Source organism: Canis lupus, chromosome 21, assembly GCF_003254725.2.
Source record: "Canis lupus dingo isolate Sandy chromosome 21, ASM325472v2, whole genome shotgun sequence".
Taxonomy (NCBI): domain Eukaryota; kingdom Metazoa; phylum Chordata; class Mammalia; order Carnivora; family Canidae; genus Canis; species Canis lupus.
Window position 1 is genome coordinate 22434424 of NC_064263.1, and position 19463 is coordinate 22453886.

Consider the following 19463-nt stretch of genomic DNA (forward strand, 5'->3'; position numbering starts at 1 on the left):
TTTCCAACTTGGCTACTAGGGGGGAACCACAGCAAGGTAACTTTATCATAAAACAACTTACGAATCACTTGTCATTCAAGCAGTGCAACAATCTACTAACGTAATGACACATCATATGTCAATTTCTTGAGTAACAGCAAGAAGCAAGAATAGTTCACAAGGCACCATTTACTGAGTACCGTGCACTATGCTAAATGCTTTCTATATATTATCACTAATTCTTACAATACCACATCCTCATTTTAAAGATGAGGAACCTAATGTTCACAGAAGCTAAGAGCTGCTGGAGGTCACATAGCTAAGAAATGGCTAACTAGGACTCAGGAACACAGATCTGACTATTAGAAATCCTATACTCTTCACTCCACCAGAGAGTTGGTGGATAGAAAAGGTGAAAGCAGGAAGAGAAGAAAGATATCTCTCCTACAACAAAGAAAACAGGAACTCGGTGGAGGCCAAGTTTGTACATTGGTACCTGTACCAATAGCTCAAAATATAGCTTCCTTCAGCCTAAAACAGAGCCTGGCATGCATGAAGTGTCTCATTCTACCCCAAGACCCATAGCTAGTCAAGAAACAATTCCCCAAAGTAATCTGAAAATTGCCTTATCTTCAGGGTTATTTTCAAGCAACACTAAACCAAGCTACTAGCATCAATCCAAATATGCGCTTTCAAGTTTAATACCACTCTTAGTGACCTCAAGAGAATTCAAGAATTTTTAAAGCATGTGTCAATTACTAGATTAAATAAGAAGAAAGTCTTCTCTTCTGCCAGGTAGTCTAACAGATTCAGAACATTGACTAGAACAGAAAAATACAATATACCATTGATTCCAGAAGATAAAAACAGAGCTTTATTGTCTAAGTAATCAGTTAGGCATCTTTCTCCAGCAGCTAAATTCTATCATTTATCTTCCATGTCACCCATTAAGGCCTTTTATCCACTTCTAACAAGATATACTCATACAAAAGATTCATTCCAAGAAGGCTTTTTGCAATTTTGTGATGAATAGAATTCACACTTTGAACAAAAGGGAGATTTAGTTTTGCCTGAGACTAAAAACTTGGCAGTTTCTAATGTCAGAATAAGAGTTGCTCACTGTGGTTTGCAACCTTCATACACTGGGATTAAAAACAATGAAAAACAGAACACCTTGTCTTGAAGAATCTGAGAAAAGTCATCTCTATACACAGAAGTAGTTTTCTACTCACCTTCCTTACTTCCTGTTTCTGCAGGCACCGGAAGAGATGCATTGTGCTGGATAGCTGCATTGGCAACAGCGTTAGCTGTTACAGTGAAGGCAGTTTGGGGAACCAACCGGGGCATCAGTGGAACCAAGCGACGACCTTCAATGGACCATTCTGAAGAGCTATTAGGTCCAGACATACTAAACAAAAAAGAAAATGCTGCTACAAGGGTTCTCAATCACTAAGAATGAATCAACTATTTTCTCAAGCAAATATAACTTTTTAAATTATAAAAAGTATCCTGAGTGAGTAGGAGAGGCTTTATTTTAAGCAAGCAAAATCAAAATTATGATTATCAGAATTCAAGGGATTTCACACACACTTAAGTTCTTACACATTTTATTTTATAATCTGAATCTTATCATTAACACAATTGAAACTATGAAAAATTTTCCTATGCCTTCTAAATATTGACATTTTCATTAGTTTAAATCTGGCATTGCTAATAAAAACTAGTACATCTACTAACTTTTAGAACTTAATTTTGTAATTCAACTAAAAAGGTAAAAAGTACTTGTAACTTTTAAAATTAGATTCTCCTTAAAAAAAAAATAAACAAATAAATAAAAAAAATAAAATTAGATTCTCCTTAATAACTAAGGATAAAATTCACTGAACCTTTGCAAAAATGATCTAACTGCCTGCATGGCCAGAGGTTCTAAGGCTTTCAAACAAGGGAAACTGAGGCAGTAAACGAGGGAGACTAAGTACGGAGGGATAGAAGAGGGTCTTTTATATCACTGCATGTGTCACTGACAGTGTGTTATATTAGTATCTTTCATGTTAAAAAACAGACTGATTTGAAGTCACTGGAAGAAACCTGCCACAACTTTAATTTTACTTATACCACTCTTCACTCTAAGAAGTGAGGCCATTGAATTATCCCCCCCTAAGCAGACACTATTCTGTTTCTCTATTCAACTTCTTGGGCAAATTTTATCACAGGAATCCAACTGAAATATGGTTGAAATATGAAAAGACAATTGTGTCCCTTCTCTTGATTTGGTTCCACAAATGGCAGTATCACTTTTCCTAATGATAAGTGTCAAAGCTTAAAATTTACCCAGAACCAATTAGTCAATCTCATTACTAAATCAGAAATATTTCTGCTTCTTTTCCAAACCAAAGATTCTACAACCCAATCTAGAGCTTAAGACTCTTAATGTCCACTGACTCTTTATAGTTAGTGTACACAAAACCCCTCGTTAGTGGAAAATGGAATAACGATAATGATGATGACGGTTGTTAACATCAACTAAGCACTTTTTCTAGGTCAGGCACTGTTTTAAACATTTTCTATGTATTAATTCATAATTCAATAATCCTATGAAATCGGTAATATTATCTCCATTTTGTGGATGGAGAAACTGAGTCACTGAGAGGTTAAATAAATTCCCTAAGGTCACACAGCCACTGTGTGACCATACATGTTTCCTTCAACATGTATACATCATACTACTGATATTATTTGCCACATTACAAGTAGGAAGTATAAAATTTTTCAAAAGAGTTTTATGTCTAACATTTGCCTTTGATTTATACTAATTGGACACTTGTCTAACGATTATCAACTTTAGCTGAACGGAACAAATAAATTACTTTACAATGTGAGAAGGATTTACGTTCAGTTCAAAAAGTAATTTCTAAAAGTTGATGAATCTAGTTAGGTTACTACAAGAAATCTGCAAACTGTTTAACCAGTCCTACCTAAGACAAGGGAAAGAGTAGTTCCTAAAACCCCAATTAACTCTACAAATTTCTTATTACATAATCTCCAATTTGACACTAGTTCTGGAACAGAGAATGGTATAAACAAGAAAAGAGAAACAGAATTAGGCTACGGCTAATTGTTGAAGAAAAAAATTCTAAAAGCTATTTAGTGTTTTCTTGGCTTACGCCTATTTTGCTATCATTTTATTAGAATATCACCAGTAAATTTGCTATGTGAGAGTTTACACATAAGTAGAGTGATGTCTACACTTACCTGGTGCATTGTTTAAATGGTGGCAGAAATTATGGAAGATTAATAATTTTAAACACATGAATATTTGCTATTGATAAGACAGAATTTGCAGTGCAAAAGACACAACTGCAACTTTCAAAAAGATCTGTAAATCTTCCAAATTTCTACTCATGCAAACATGCTCAAACTTTTTTTAAGTGAGTGAGAAATTATGTTAGAATTAGATCAAAAATTCCTTTTTGCTTAGTAATGAGGATGTAAATATGCATTAGTTGCACAAATCATCTAAACTGAATTTTACAGATTTTTGTAAACATCTTAGTCCAGGGCTTCCCTGGAATATCTAAGTTTCAATGTATTTAGATTAAATATGGCAAGGGAGGGTAGAAACCTTGCTCCAGCCCCTTTCCTGAGAAACCTAACATGATCCTAATGAAACAACCTTGGCCCTCACATCCTTTGGTATGCAGCGCAGCGGCAAAAAATTTTTACCCTCGTATAGAAACTCACACAGTAAACTATGAATGTTTGGCTTATGGGGAAGGAATTAAGACAACAGTAATTCCAGATAGCCACTTTCTTTGAAGGCTAGAGACAATGCTGGCAAGAGTGGCACAATTAAAAACTCTGAAGTCCCTTGATATTTCAGGTTTTAATATTATAATATTCTGAGATGTTCTGAAACTGGATTCAAGTATCAAACTTAATAAATGGTCTGGTGCCGAATAATAAACACGTGTTATGCTTCAAGCCATAAGCAAGGCTTTTCTTTGATCCCAGACACCCAGCTCCTTTTGTTTCCACCTCCTTTGTGCTCAATCTTCTCGGCTTTCTCTTCACCTTTCAACCACATTCCTTCTGGCCTAAGCTGCTATTTTGAGTGGGGGAGGGAAGGGAAAGGAGAAAGGGAATGCAGTCAGTTCAGATGCATTCCTACTTGGCTCCAGTCGCTTTTTTCAGGCTCAGAGTATGAAGCCCTCCTATAATCTTTGGATCTAGGTTCTGTTGCTATTTCTGAGGGAAAGAGGGCGGAGGAGATGTAGAGAATACAGGATTATGCCTTCCTCATCATTCCACACTCACCGAACCCTGGGCTCAACAAGTAAAATACGACACCTAGTCAAACTAAAACCACAGCATAAAATATTAAAACAGGAGTATAGGAAGACCTAAGAAGCTTTTAAAATTATATGCTGAAGTAAACTCTTCAGAAAATTAAATTCATGTAGTAAGGAAATCAGAAAGGAGAGAAAAAAAGGAAACACAGGCAGATAAAAGCCAACTCTCAATTATCCATGCTAATAGAGAGAGGAGGGAAAGGGAGAGGTCAAACAGATTAAAGAAATCCACATATTATCCAAAAATACTTTGGCAAATGCTTTTAAATTCTTCCACCAAACCATTTCCAGGACAACTAACAAGTAAATAGTAAAATGACTAATTAAAATTTTCACCTCCTCTCCCTTCCCACCCTCTGACTAGAGGTACTCCCAAGCAGCAAAATGGCTAAAGGGTGGGCAGTATTAGGAGGGGGAGGAGGGGAAGAGAAGGAAAAGCAGAGGGCACGGTTAATTTGTAAATGGGAATATGTGCCCCTGAATAATTGAGAGCTTCAATTTTGAAATAATACAAGAAAAAGCCTGAAATAATAATAACCTATTTGCATACCTGTAACTTGGTCTTTCACCCAAATATAAGGATAAATTCATTCTTTAAAGGGGAAAAAAGGAAAAGGAGACTAAATAAGTGTTATCCTTTAAGTATGAAACTGATGCATCAACTTACAACTAATTGCCCCACAATATTTTTCCAATGCTTTTAAGGTACTTTGTCTCTAAGTGCCTCTGAATGTAAGCTATTGTTTACTACTTTATTATCTAGCACATAAGTTTCTTATTACCTTCTCAAATTAGAATATAGGTTATTATTTTTAGAGCATCCCAATTCAAAAGTTTAGAGCAAATTAAAGAAGGAACACATTAACATTTGAATGTTTCAACCATGTAGGCCTGACAACTAAATACTTAATGTCTGTAGTGGAAAAATTCCAAACTCCTACAGTGCATACATACCTATCACTGAAAAATCTCAAAATTCAAATGTCTAAACTTTCAAACTACGCAGTTAAAAAGGTAGCACCCCATTTTATAAGTTAAATAAAATGAGGAACAGTGAAGCACAACTTGAAGCTAATGTCTACAGGGTCAATTCAAATGCTGCCAATTGGTTTAAATGCACTATTTATCACATTATGGAAATGCATTAAATTTTTTTCCTTTAGTTTTATTTCACATTAAAACATAAAAATAAAAAACAAATGAGTTATACTGTAATGTATATTATTTTTATGATACGTTCCTGTCATCTTTCATTAACATTTAAGGACAATTTCTGTTCCTTTCTATTCTTTTTTGTTGTTGTTGTTCCTTTCTATTCTTTAGGAGGCACTCTCTCCATACATCCTCTACTAATGTTTTATCCCTGCCCTTAGTCCTTCACCACCCTCCACCCCATCTGTCAAATAGTTATAATGATCTAAAAACAATTTGATAAGAATCCTTCATAATTTTATTTTATTGGCTTTTTAAAAGCAAATTAAGATATATTCATATTTCTTAAAAGCAGAACATATATTATCTTTTACTGAATCTCAAAAAACATGAAATATTAGTCATAAAAAATTTATAATGCCTATTTATAAAGCAATATACATACCAAATACCATTACAAAGAACCTCTAAGGGGCTGTCAAATTAGTGGAGCCTACTACTTTATCACTGAACTTTAAAAAGTGAATCATCTGCTAAATTGTGGTGGCCTTTTATGCAGAGATTACATTGTAACGGGATTTGACCTGAGTACTTAAAGCTTGCCTAACCAAATGCAAAAACATAACCAACTGAATAAACAGTTAACACCTCTATGGTCAGGATCCCTGAGTATAGAAATATTACTCCTAAGATAAAAGTCTCAGGAATCTGCTATACAACAGGAAGACTGTTTCAAAACTACGTTATACTATGTCATAAAAAATCAGGGGTTGTATGACTAATGGCTTACTTATGTGCAATTGTTGTTAACCGTTCATCGTTTACTGCTCTCCGAACTTCAGCACGGTGGCGCTCTGTTGAGATGCTATGAAAAAAAATAGCCATTATAGAACTCTGCCAAGCAGGCAGCTCTTTTCTATACTTTTACTAAATGTTTAAGTCAACATTCTGCTTGGGGAGGAGGGGGGACAAGACTGATTTGTGAAAAGAAATAGACAGGTGCCTAACATATATCTTCAGATGCTTTAAACCAAAATCATAGAAAAGAGTTCATACTGATTTTGTGTAACTGCAGAGAGAATTAGTTGCAAATTAAAAATCACAGGAAGACAAATCAGCTTGATATCAAGCCACTACTTCCAAAACTCAGAAATGTCAGACCATGTTCAAGATTAGCAGAGGTTCCTGTTATCTAAATATGCAAACAACCACTGAATGACTCTTAATCATGACTACTAAGAGGATTTTGGCATTTGGAAGAAAGTCTTCTAAAGTCTTTTCTAAAGCTTAAGAGTCTATAATTTTATGTTCAGTGAATATAATAAAGAAACAAAAGTGGCAAGATAATCTATTTCCTGTGGCTATACGCTATGAAATTTGACACTGGGACATTACTCTCTTATACTTAACACCTCCGCTTTCAGCTGTATGTCTTCTACATTACACTATGTTACCATTACAGTAAAAATGTGCTTACATTGCTCCTATTTAAATACATGTAAAGTTAATACTAAACAAGTGAAAAAAGGCTATACTCATTCCACTCATAAATACTCAAAATGAATACCACTCTTCAAATTGTAATCTTTACTGCTTATGCTAAATCAGTATTATCAACTAAAATACTTAAGGGGCTGGAAAGCAGATTTATGAGGAAATAGAAACAACAAACAAGGGACGCCTGGGTGGCTCAGTGGTTGAGTGTCTGCCTTCTGTTCAAGGCATGATCCTGAAGTCCCAGGATTGAGTCCCACATCCGGCTCCCTGCATGGAGCCTGCTTCTCCCTCTGCCTGTGTCTCTGCCTCTCTCTCTCTGTCTCTCATGAATAAATTAAATTAAAAAAAAAAAAGAAAAAGAAAGAAACAACAAACAAAAAATATATGTTATTAAATATGAAGACAATAAGAGTAAGAATTTGACTTAATAATATCCCCATATTAATGTCAACCAAATATAGGAAAAGATTCTTCCCTATTTTCATTTAAAAAAAGAATAGGACAAAATGGTTTTAAATGTAGAAAGGAAACCTCAGTTAAATCAGAACATTTTCTGAGAAAGCTCAAGATGTTAGAATGGATCAAGACAAGGTATCAAAGAATCCCATTCACTAGAATTTTTTTAACAGATTCAATTGCCACTCTGGCAGGAAGCTAAGGGGATATATTATTCTCAAGGCTATGACTATATAAAAACCTCCCATTTCTAAGACAACAACTTCCTAGCATCTCCTTCTTCCCTCCCAACAAATGCCACTGGGCCACTCCAGGTCTTTAGATCTTGTTGCTACTAGCTCTTCTTTCCTTCAAAAATACCTCCCCTTCTCAGGTGACCCAAACCTAAAATAACCTGCATTAAACGCTTTGACTACAGAATAAATGATAAATTATATAACTTTCTGTAACAAAGCACACAACTGGGATAGGATATCTAAGTACCAACAACGTGAACACCTCTGTCTTCAATTTGAGAATGAAAAGTACTAACACCCCTCAAAATGAATTTCTAGAGTCACATCTCACAAACTTTTATGATAATTTACCTAAGAACTTTTGAGAGTTCTCCAAGAAGATCTTTCTTTTCCTTGGTGAGATCTCCCTGTGCCCGAAGTGCACTGATAACTCCAGCATATGCCTCCAATTCTAGAAGAAGAAAATTATTTTATCAAGATAGGCCTTCAATATTTTAATACTGTCGCTACATATAGTGAAAGTTCAGGGCAAAAAAACCTAGAAATCAATAAATATACAAAATTTTAAAATTTCCTCTCAAAAATGTTATCTAAGAGCACTGATTGAAATGTGGCTTTTATAATTGGATATCTTGTTTTTTATTGCCTCCCAGGAGTCATATATATAAAATTGTTTAAGTAGAAAAATCAATGGCAAATATTTTGTCTCATACCTTATCACTGAAGAATGTTTAACTCAGATGCTACCAACAACTGGAAACAGGCTCCCAGTGATACAAGGCCAATAAGAGAAATTTTTAGCTTTACTGACCGGTATCTACACTGACCAATCCTTGAGATAATTCTTTAGCCCTGCCTAGCACTCAAACTACCTTCTACCTCCCTCCTTGGGTTGAAAATACCACAAGTACTGTACAACAGAAAAACTCCTAGAATAAGAGTCAAATAACCAGATTCAGTACCACCACTTAATAGTTGTGTGACCTTGGGCAAGTCCTTTCTTATCCCTGAACCTTAATTTCTTTATCTAGGAGAGACATTCCAGATTTAAGATCATCTGCATCTACTATTGAAATGACCAAGAGAAGTTAGGGAACATGACCTGCTCTCATAGCAAGCCAGATATAATATACTGAACCCCTGTACCAGACAGTTTCACTATCTTTCCACAGCAACAATCATTATGAAATGAAACAGTTTCCAACACTGGTTAAAATAAAAACCAGGGACGCCTGGATGGCTCAGTGGTTGAGCATCTGTCTTTGGCTCAGGGGATAATATTGGAGTCCCAGGATCAAGTCCCACATTGGGCTTCCTGCATGGAGCCTGCTTCTCTCTCTGCCTGTGTCTCTGCCTCTCTCTCTCTCTGTCTCTCATGAATAAATAAATAAAATCTTTAAAAATATATATACATATAAAACCAAAAAGTCCTCACTGGCTCCCAATGAACCATGCCTGCACTCCTTGGGAATTGTGTGGTTTTTTGTTTTTTTTTTTTTGGTATTACTTTTATACAGTCCCTTCCCACACTAACTCTGGGCTTGGCATGTGACTTGCCTTGGCCAGTGGAACATCAGCATACATGATACAAACAGAAGTTCACTAACATTTGCACACAGGGCCATGCTCTCTTGGAACCTTGAGATTACCAAGCTGTGAAGAAGCTCAGGATGAAAAGCCACATGGAGAGAGGCCCATCAGAGCTGAGCCTCAACTAGCTAAACTACCAGCTTAGTGGTACAGCCACATGAGAGAGTTCAGGCAAAACCAGCAACCACAGAATCAAAAGAAAAAATAGTTGTCTTAAGCCATTAACACTATGAGACAGGTATATCCAAGCAAAATACAATGATAGGAAATAAGTGTCCAAACTAGTTACCTTCTTAGTCAATTCAAGTTGATACTAGTATTTGGCATTTCCCAATGTCTGACATACAAATAATGAAGGCAGGCATATCTGCATCCTAGGTACACCAATAATAAACTAGTAGCCTCATTCAGTTCATGTTATTCACAATTCTAAGAGTCAAAAAAAAAAAGTGAGCTGACTATTAAGCAGAAATGTCTAATCCAACTGAATTATCCCATGTGTAAACATGCTGCATATTCAATGTATCCTGAAGACCATGTAGATGTTTCATGGGGTCTCTCTGGAAGGACAAAGCTTTCCTGCTCTGAGTAATAAAGGAAATACCTAGTACCAGAAAACACATATATTTTAGCTTTTATCAGGACCCAAAGTAGAGTTCAGAAAGACACTGGGGGTAACCAACTAAGAAATCACTATACTAAAAATTAATGCCTCATTTACAGAATATTTTATTTAACAAATCAGTACTGAGTCCTATACTATATGTACCAGATAGTATGCTAAATCCTGCCTTCATGGAGTTAACTCTGAATAAAGCTACAGTGAAACAAGTCATCTAACAATGATGATACAGTTTATAATATAGTGGTAAAAGCATAGAGGAGAAACACATCATCCAGTCTAGAAGTATAAGCTTTAATCAGAAAGTGTGCTCTAAGCAAGCAGGAGAAAAAATGCAAATATGCAAAAGGAAAAGAGTAAAAGAGCAAATAACTTCTCAAATAGACATCAACTTTCCAGTAACAGTCAGTGACTAGAGTTTTACTTTTGGGAAAGTATTTGGATAGTCACTAACTCAAACCAAACTCAGCTGCACTTTACTACTACTACAAGGTACCATGCAGAATATCACATGAACAAAACAAAGTCCCTATTCTCAAGGTAGTTAAAATCCAAGAGACACATACACAGGAATCAAGAAGGATGAAAATGGAAAAGTTGTTTGGGGCCAAAAGAAGCCTAATTCCAGGCTAAAAAGTTGTATTTATAGGACTCAGTGGTTGACTGCAGAAACAGCACAAGGAAAGGAATCAGGTTTTGTAGTGTGCGAGATATTTAGGAGAAGGGCAATACCATAAAAATAAATGGAGAGGTCAGATAGAGAAAGCTGTATGAAGAAAAAGAAAAAGTTCACTTTTGGCCTATGCAATTTATGGTGATCAAGATACTACTTCAAAAAGAGGGAAATTAACCAAAGAAATGTGGCAAAGGTTTTTGACATTTCAAGTCTCATTCCAAGTCTAATTAAGAGGTCATGGACAAAAGTAAGCAGTGGTAACCTCACACAAAATGGACTCAGACCACAGTTACCAATATCATACAACCCCAGGCACTTCCCACCTTCTCCAGAAATTCACTTGTTGTAAAGAACCTTTACTGGCTGGCTGCCCAACCTCCTTCACATTTGATTTCCATTTTGTAGGGTATCCTCAGATCCTGACAAATATCAAACTTAATTGAATTTCTGGTATTTCTGGTACCATTCTCTTATAGTGTTTAATGACACATAAATAACAATTTAATAAGAGATACAAGCAAACACCACAGAAAACAAAAAGATTTGCCAAGCCACTATACAAAGTCCTCAACCCATCCATTAAAAAAAAAAAAAAAAAAATCAGCACTTCATTTATACTATAGTACATGAAGCATGAAGTCGCATGCTGGAGTTGTAGCTCCGGAATGGTTTTTAAAAAATAAGTTAGGGGAAAGGCAGGATAGAAGGAGGAAAGCATTTATCTATCACTGGTATGTTCATTATATTGTTAAAAAAAGAGTCTTTATACTCATGTAAAATGTAAATGTTTAGCATTTTTGTTAAATGATTTATAACTATTTTTAAAAGAACAAATTTAATTCTTAAAATATTTTAAATTAATCCTTAAAGACAGTACTTTCTCTAAACTTTGGACCTAAAACCAGTGTTTGAAGGCAATTCAAAAGTTTCATTGTTATGATAATGAGCCAACGGGTGGGGAGGAAGTCCTTCTGCAAATCACTATCAAGGCTCACCTCCCAAAGTGAAGGGTCATAGAAGATGACATTACCCTGTAGGAAGGCTGTTTTCTTTTGTATAGAAACAGCTCTCTAGCAACATTATCCACACAGCTCTGACTAAAGTGAAGGATAAATTTAGACTTAAAGGTTACCAATTTTATATTTAAAGGTAATCTCTTGACTCAAGGTCCCAAAAGCCCAGAAATTCTAATCCAATCTACTGTAGCTGCGATCTGTTCATTTGCAATTATTTTAGCTATGAAGTAAATAACAGTCCAACTTTAAAAATGGTAGCTAGAAAGCTATAGCAATTTCATGTAAGTGTGTAGAAAATCATCCTTGAATTAGTACTAAAAGTTTGGATATAAGATTAAAGGAAAAAAATAATAATGGAGGGATTGTCCAAAAAAGCTCTCTAAACATCCTACAATACAATGGTAAGAAATAGTTTAAAATAAAATCCTCCTAGTGGCCTGAGGGGAAATAAAAAGGGTAAATGTTACTAGCAGACAGGACCAACGCAGCTACAGCAGCTACACTTCAGATTTACAGAAAAGAATTCCCAACCAGGATTTCCTTTGAAGATTCACCTGCAAATAAATAAATGTCTGAAAGTAACTGCTCTAAAAACACTATACCCTCTGATGTCAAGTACTGCAGTAGACCCTTTTTATATACAATTAATCCACATAACAAACTTATGAGGCAGATATTATTATGCATCTTTTACAAAAGTGACAATAGATTTAAGAAGATTAAATACACTGTCCTTGATCTTGTGGGTCATGAGTGACAAGACCAAGACCCCAGGTCCCTCTGAATTCAACGCCCACACTTTCCCCTCCAAAATCATAAATATTCCAATAATTCATATCGACTTCCAAAACATTTAGTGTTCTTTTTCAAACTATTTTTTCCTTTACTGAGCACCCTCTATGTGCTAGCCTGGAACTATAGTGATAAAGAAGACAGCAAGGTCCTTCTTGGATCTTATAGTCTAAAGTATTAGATCTCAACCAAAGTTCCTCATTTGAACCACAGAATATAAAACATGACTTCAGTAACTCTCTCAATTTTCCCAAGAATAGACAAAACTATTCCCATCCTATATGCATAAAAAGAAGTTAGTTCATTACATACAATGGATTAGGCCTAGCATTAGTGCTTAATTCTCTCCCTTAAAGTACAAGTTGAGAAAGGTTGCTCTAAAGGAAAAGAAGCTCAAAATAATTAATTATAAACATAAAGCGTGTTTTATTACTGATAGTAAATACAATTCAGGAAAGTCAACATAGTTAATATTTACTTAGAATTCAGAAACAGTATTTAATTCATACATACATTCATGAAGGCTAAAAGTATGTTAAAGTGAGACTGGAATCATATTTCCTGGGTTACAATCCTGACTCCATGAACTACTATCAGCAGCACCTTGGGTTCTAAGCTTCAGTTTTGTCATCTGTAAAACGGAAAACACACAAAAAACCCCTACCTTTCCCATTTGAGTGACGATTAAATAAGATATTGAATGAAAAGAACTCAGAATAGCCCAATACCCCTCAAGAACTCTTAGCTACTATTTTTATAACTATGGTCCATGCACCTACTAAGTACAAAGCACTATGCAAGGCACTAGGGAAATAACAAGGAGTACGATAGGAAGTACACCTCTAAATAATTTCTAGTGCAGCATGAGATATAACATCCAGGCAAACAGCCATGACAAAAACAAAAATGGAAAAGTTATCACAGAAAGGCATAAAACATAAAAAATGCAAACCGTACCCAATTTTCTAAGAATCCTTTTGCATTCATCCCTGCTGAGATCCAAAAGGGTTGGCCACACAACAGGCATTGCTGCTTCTTTTTGGTAGCCCCAAAGAGCTTGTCTTCCCTACCAAAACAAAATGAAACAAAAATCAAATTACCAAAGTACATTAAAAATGCCACTTACCTGGAGATCTACACACTAAGAAGTAAAACCAGTAAAAATATCTCACAATTCTATTTCACCACCTCACTTTTCAACTTCTGACAAAGGAAGAACTAAACAACCATTCCAGAACTTATTATTCCAGCACAGGATAGTGGAAAGGGCACAGGCTTTAGAGTTAGACACCTCCAGTTTCTAGTTTCAGCTTTCAACTCACTGGCTGGGTGATCCTGGAAAAGTGGCCTATCTGAGCAAAAATTTTCCACACCTGTAAAACAGAGGTATTATCATCCAATCTGTTATAAGGCTTATAGAAAAGTATTTGAAGTTCTTATAGTGGCTGGCAGGTTGTTTAAAAAATAGGTGCTATTCCCTGTGTGACCTGCGCCAAGGTACTTCATTTGCGTCAGCTCTCTCACTTAGAAGTTACAAGAGGTAAAATATATAAAGTTCCTAGCGCGTTAGATGGACTAATGGAACCTAACAAAAAACTTTCTTCTCAAGTCTTAAAACAATGAACGATGAATTTACACCCTGTAGTCACTAAACAATCATTTACCAAAAGTTTAGATGTCAGGAACTTACTTCGTACTGGGAATTGGTCTAGAGGATGAAAAGACAACAGCGCTGGGCGCTTGCACAATACCTGCTTAGCACACAGTAGATCCACCGTAAATATTTGTTAAGTAGATGAATGAAGACAGAGAAGAGTGAGTAAAGTGAATGAGTGAGTGAGCGAGTGAATGAATGAATGAATGAATGAACGAACGAACGAATGAGGGAGCTCACTGTCTAGTCGAGGAGTCAGGCAGCGAACCGTAATCACTGCTATATCCCGCGGCAGGCACTGGAGCTGCTAACTCGGAGCCCGGAGCTGATCCCCCCCTCCTCCGACTTCCCATAGTCCTCTCAGCTACGGACCAACCCAGAGCTCGGAGAACTGGACTGCGCGCCCCGGCCAGCAGGATGACATAAAGAAAAGGGGTGGGGAGGAGGAGGAAGGGGCAGAGCCAAAGGAATCCGCTCCCTCCACAGCCAGTCCCCGCCTCCCGACAGGATCTCGGAGGCGGCCGGCGACCGCCCGAAGCGAGCACCACGTCACGGCATCCCGACGCGTCCCCGCCAGCGCACCCCACCGCGGGGCCGCGGCGCCCCGGGAATCCGGGCGGCAGCAGCGGGAGCCCGCTCCGGAGCCGGGAGCTCGGGTAATCCTGCCCCCGCTCAAGTGTCAAGGAGGCAAGCCCGCCCCGCCCCCTCCCCAAACACGCACTCTCCAGCAGCACCACAACAAGAGCAGCCCGCCCACCCTCCTCACCCGCGCCCCTCGGCGCCGACCCCGATGTCAAGCCCCCTACCCAAGCCCGGCAGCGCCAGCAGCCGGTGTCGGGGGCCCCGGCCGGCATCAGCGCCCCACTCCCCCCTCAGCCGAGAGGGCAACGGAGAGAAAGTAGGCGCGCGGACAGCCAGGCAGAGGACCGAGACTCGCCGGGAGGCTCCCGGAGCCGGACCCCCAGGATCCCAGCGCCAGGCCTTCCAGAGTCCGCCTCAGCACACCTCAGGGAGCCCCACGATCCCGTTAGGAGACAACGGAGGATGGGGCTGGGCGTCCCAACCCGGGGGACCAAATGCTTAGCCCGGCGGTCCTCCAGCCTGGCTAACCTGCCAGCGCTTCCCAGCGCCTTGTCTGAGAGTCACCCACCTGCCCGGCCTTTCGGGGCTCATCTAAAAGGCTCCTCCGCCAAGACTAGGGAACACCAGGAATTGGGTTTGTTTGCGGTGCCTCAGAAGGGGCAAGATGGCGACAGGCATCAGGGCGCAGGCGCAGCCGCGCGCTGCCAGTCGGGAGGTGTAGTTCGCCTTTCCCGCCTTTCGGAGAACAGACTCCAGAAGGCCTCCATTCTCCCGGTCCCCCTTTTCCTCCGCGTTTTGAAAGGAAAGAGGAGATATCGCGGGAGGTGCTGGGAGTTGTGGTCCGAACCCAAGCTCCCTCCTCTTTCGCTCTCGGTGTGCTGTCGCAGGCGCAAGGAAGGCCGGGATTGTAGTTTCCTAGGCTTCTCCTCCATACCCTCCTCTCAGGCTTTGCGCGCCTCTCCTCCGTCTGCCGTCTCCCAACCAATCGGCTGCGCTCTCTGCTACGTGTGGCGTCACACGTAGAGGCCAAAATGGCGTCGGTAGCTGGAGCTGACGCTTTGCGGCGACCTTTACCCTGAGAGGAGGTTAGGGACGGTAGAAAAGCAGCTTTGTCCCTGAAGTGCAGTTGAGGATTAGGATCGGATTCCTCAGAGTCATGGGAGCAATTGTCAGCGGCCTCCAGCCTCCACCAGGCGCAACTCAAGGAGAGAGAATCCACACTGCAGGAACCGACTTAGCGGACGTCGCAATTGGCGAACCCAGTCTGAGGGTAGCGGAGATGCCAGTGGAGAAGGCGAACCCGAGCGTTCTCCGCTTCGGGTTTCTCCACGTGTGAAGTGGGGATGATAGTGGTATCTCGTGCTTTAGCTGCCAAAGGCCAGAGGAGAAGGTATTTATTAGAGGCCCTGCGACGTGGTAGGTTCCCCCTTCAGCCTTTGTTCTTACTGAATCACAGAACAAATGTGTGAAGAAGGTATTGCCCCTGTTTTACATACGAGAAAAGGGGCCATAAAATCGAAGCCAGCGTTCGGTATTGTGGAAGAATCAATCCAAGTTTTGTGATTGCCCTTCCTCTTAAATTGTGTACTTTTGGAAATATCGGATCTGGTTTTAAAAAAAAAAAAAACAACGCCCAAGTAAAGGAGGGTTTTTACTATGCTTTCTGATAACAAAATTTTCATGTAAAATGGGGTTAATACTACCCTATAGTGATGTTGTGATACACAACGTAGAAAAACGTTATTTGTAAATTGTGGACCACTGTGCAAACGTCTGAGACTGGTCATATTCTTGAATGGAGCTATAGATTAGAAAGAGAAAATAAATAACAGCATGTAAGTTTATTACCATTTGCCCATTAGCTTAAAAAATACTCTGTTGAGGTCCTAGAAAATTGTTACTGTTGAAACCCAAGCCTGCACCTTCGGAAAGTCATGAAGTGGGACAGTTAACCCCAGGCCCTTGTCTCCCTCTTGGATCTTAACAATGCATTCTCTTAATCTATTTCCCACTAAATTTAGGTGCCACCTGTTTTCAGGTCAATTAGTTAACTTTTGGAAAGATGGTAAAAGAAAATTTAACAGAAGATTTTGTAGTTTAACGTACATTTTTTTATTTGAGCTTCACAGCATCTGAGTGAAGTAGGTATGATTTAGATATATTCCCCACCCCCTCCCTGCCAACTCACACACACTATGAACGTGGAAAACACAAATTGAAGAACTCACCCAGTTTCACAAAGCTAGGAATTGAAGGGAGCTGGACTTTATAACCCCAGGTCTTGTAGCTTCCAAGTGTCTTCCTCTACAACAGATGTCAAGGTGACAGGCAATGGAGTAGAAATGGAAAGACAAGCTGCTTATAAAACTGACCCTGAACATAAAAGGTAGTATGTAAGTCAAGAATTATAGCTTACTCTGCTTACCTGGAGCCAAGTATTATAAACATCTCACATATTAATTCATTCAGTCCTTAAAATTTTATGAGGTAGAAACTTACTATGTCTAATTAAAAATGAGAAAACCAAGGCATGGGAAGGAGGTTAAATAGCTTGCCTAGAGTCACACATTATAAATAAATGGTAAAGCCAGGACTTAAACCTAAGCAGCTTGATGCTCTAGACCAGTGGTTCTCAAACTTTCATATTCATTAGGAACTGAGGATCTTGTTAAAAATGCAAATTTTGATTGAGTACATCGGAGTCGGACCTAAAATTCTGTATTTCTAAAAAGCTCTCGGGCAGCCTGGGTAGCTCAGTGGTTTAGTGCCTTCAGCCCAGGGCGTGATCCTGAAGACCCGGGATTGAGTCCCATGTCAGGCTCCCTGCGTAGAGCCTGCTTCTCCCTCTGCCTGTGTCTCTGCCTCTCTCTCTCTCTCTCTGTATCTCTCATGAATAAATAAATAAATCTTTAAAAAAAAAAAAACAAAAACTTTACTCTCAAGAACTTCTCCTACCCTTGACCTTCCCTCTAGCATAAGACTCCTGCCTCTACTTCTACACATTTTATGACAGAATTCAGAACATTTAGGTTTTGGTCATTTGTTCAAAAATCTTCCTGACTAGACAAAGCTCTTTAAGGAGAGGTCTTTACACTCCAGTGACTAGTACATAAAAATAATAGTTAACACTCATCGAGGGCTTTCTCTATTCCAGGTGCTGCTTTATACATTACTGTGCTTAATCTCCACAATAGCTTTATGAGATATACTATTCCCATTTTATGGATGGAGAAACTGAGGCACAGAGAGATTAGGTAGTTTACCTAAGGTAACAAGCTACTGAGTATCAGTGCCATGATTTTAGGTAAGGCACTTTGAGTCCAGGAAAAGTGTGATAAATGAGAGCCATCTTCCACTTTCAAAAAAGAAAACCTAAGACTTACTGTCCTACTAGACATAAGTATAACTGCCTATACTCTGGAAAAATGTATTGGAGTATGATATTTGTCTCAAACTTTATTCCTCTATTGACCAACCAGGTTAAGCAGGTTTCTGGAAACAGACTTCTTCAAGATGCTTACCATCCACCATTCTAATTTTGTGGTGCTGTGTTGTAGAAGGTGAATTTCACAATTATCATGAAAACATCTGTTAAATTCCCTATAATATTGTACAGGTAGGAAAGTCAAGATGGATAATACCTTAGATATTCATTTTCAACATGAAAAAACAGATCTAAAGACGTCAAATGAATTAACTGGAATCATACGGGAACTTCACGACAGGACTGGGACTGGCAACCAGCCCTTTTGATTTACAGGCTGCTCTTTCCGCTGTACCACACTGCCCTTAGATTCTTACCTTCGGAAAGTTGTATTACCACAATGGTATAGCCAAGGTATGTACTAAAAATGAGAATAGCAAAACCAAAAAAATAAATTAGTAATATAAGTAGAATATAAAATAATAGATCAAGATAAGTAGATTTGGGGGACAGAAAAGAAAGAAGGAAAATAAACGGGGGGAGGGGGACTGGCAATTACATATCAAGATTTCATAGAAGATCCAAAATGCTTTGAACAATCTGGAATAGCTTCAGAAAGGAGATGAAATATCTGGACACTGCCTTGTCAACTGTGATAACTCCTTTCCCTCACTACCCATTAAATTCTGTAGTTTCTTGCTTCCTGAATAGCCAGCCCCATTGTTTCAGTGGGCTGATGATGAGGCCTTGTCACCTGTGTGGAGCTGACCTTTTCCCAACCCTCTTCCTCCAATAGAACTTTTCTACACTCCTTGCCTCGTACATCTACCGTACTTCCACTGCTGTGAGGGTGAGCTTTCTAAAATACAAAGCTCACAATGCCAGTAACCTGCATAAAACTTTTCAGTGGTTCCCAGTTGCCAACAGAATAAAGTTCCGACTTTTTTACAAGCAAACTCATGACAACACAAAGAAATTTCCTTCCCATATCTAATATTTTCCCAGAGCACTGCCAGCACTTCTTTATCTTGCCTAAAATCCGATATTGTTCTAAAGTAAACTGCTTCACTTGAAGCCCTTTCTAATGAAGTTCTGTCTCCATCTTCTGTATCTTGAACCAGAAGTAAAGGCTGACATTCTCTTCACCTTGTTAACTACAACTTCCAGACCAGCTGCCTCTGCATTGAGGCTTTTACTATCAAGCTATGCAAACTCCATTCCAACTTCATTCCATCTCTCTGGGGATGATGGGATCTTAGAAGCTTTTTAACTGCCTGCTATCATTAGTTTATGTTGTATCCCCTCTGCCTTTGTCCTCAACAAAAAGGTAAAACAAAACAAAACGTTCCCCCAGCACTGCCCTTCTACCACCCATTTCTTTGATCATATCCTGTACTTTGTTCTCCAGAACTGTTCCACCTCTGAAATCAGTAACCAA

The 19463-nt window shown here is 38.7% G+C and overlaps 1 protein-coding gene and 1 long non-coding RNA gene across 22 annotated transcripts in view; both read right to left on the reverse strand.

Moving 5' to 3' along the window:
- Window positions 1–15307, reverse strand: part of EMSY (EMSY transcriptional repressor, BRCA2 interacting) — a 90710-nt gene extending 75403 nt beyond the window's left edge. For 15 of the 21 annotated variants that reach the window (XM_049099142.1, XM_035704119.2, XM_049099138.1 and 12 more), the window contains exons 1-6: window positions 15170–15307; window positions 13323–13431; window positions 8021–8120; window positions 6271–6345; window positions 4879–4920; window positions 1212–1387 (exon numbers count right to left, since the gene is read on the reverse strand). In XM_049099142.1, the coding sequence (XP_048955099.1) occupies window positions 1212–1387; window positions 4879–4920; window positions 6271–6345; window positions 8021–8120; window positions 13323–13392 (463 nt within the window). In that variant the 5' untranslated portion in view covers window positions 13393–13431; window positions 15170–15307. Of the gene's footprint in view, window positions 1–1211; window positions 1388–4878; window positions 4921–6270; window positions 6346–8020; window positions 8121–13322; window positions 13432–14259; window positions 14349–15169 lie in introns of those variants that run through there. The other 6 variants (XM_049099140.1, XM_035704118.2, XM_049099137.1 and 3 more) reach the window with 2 other exon arrangements.
- LOC125753293 (uncharacterized) overlaps window positions 1–19463 on the reverse strand; it is a 132962-nt gene that overhangs the window by 89912 nt on the left and 23587 nt on the right. The window lies entirely within an intron of this gene.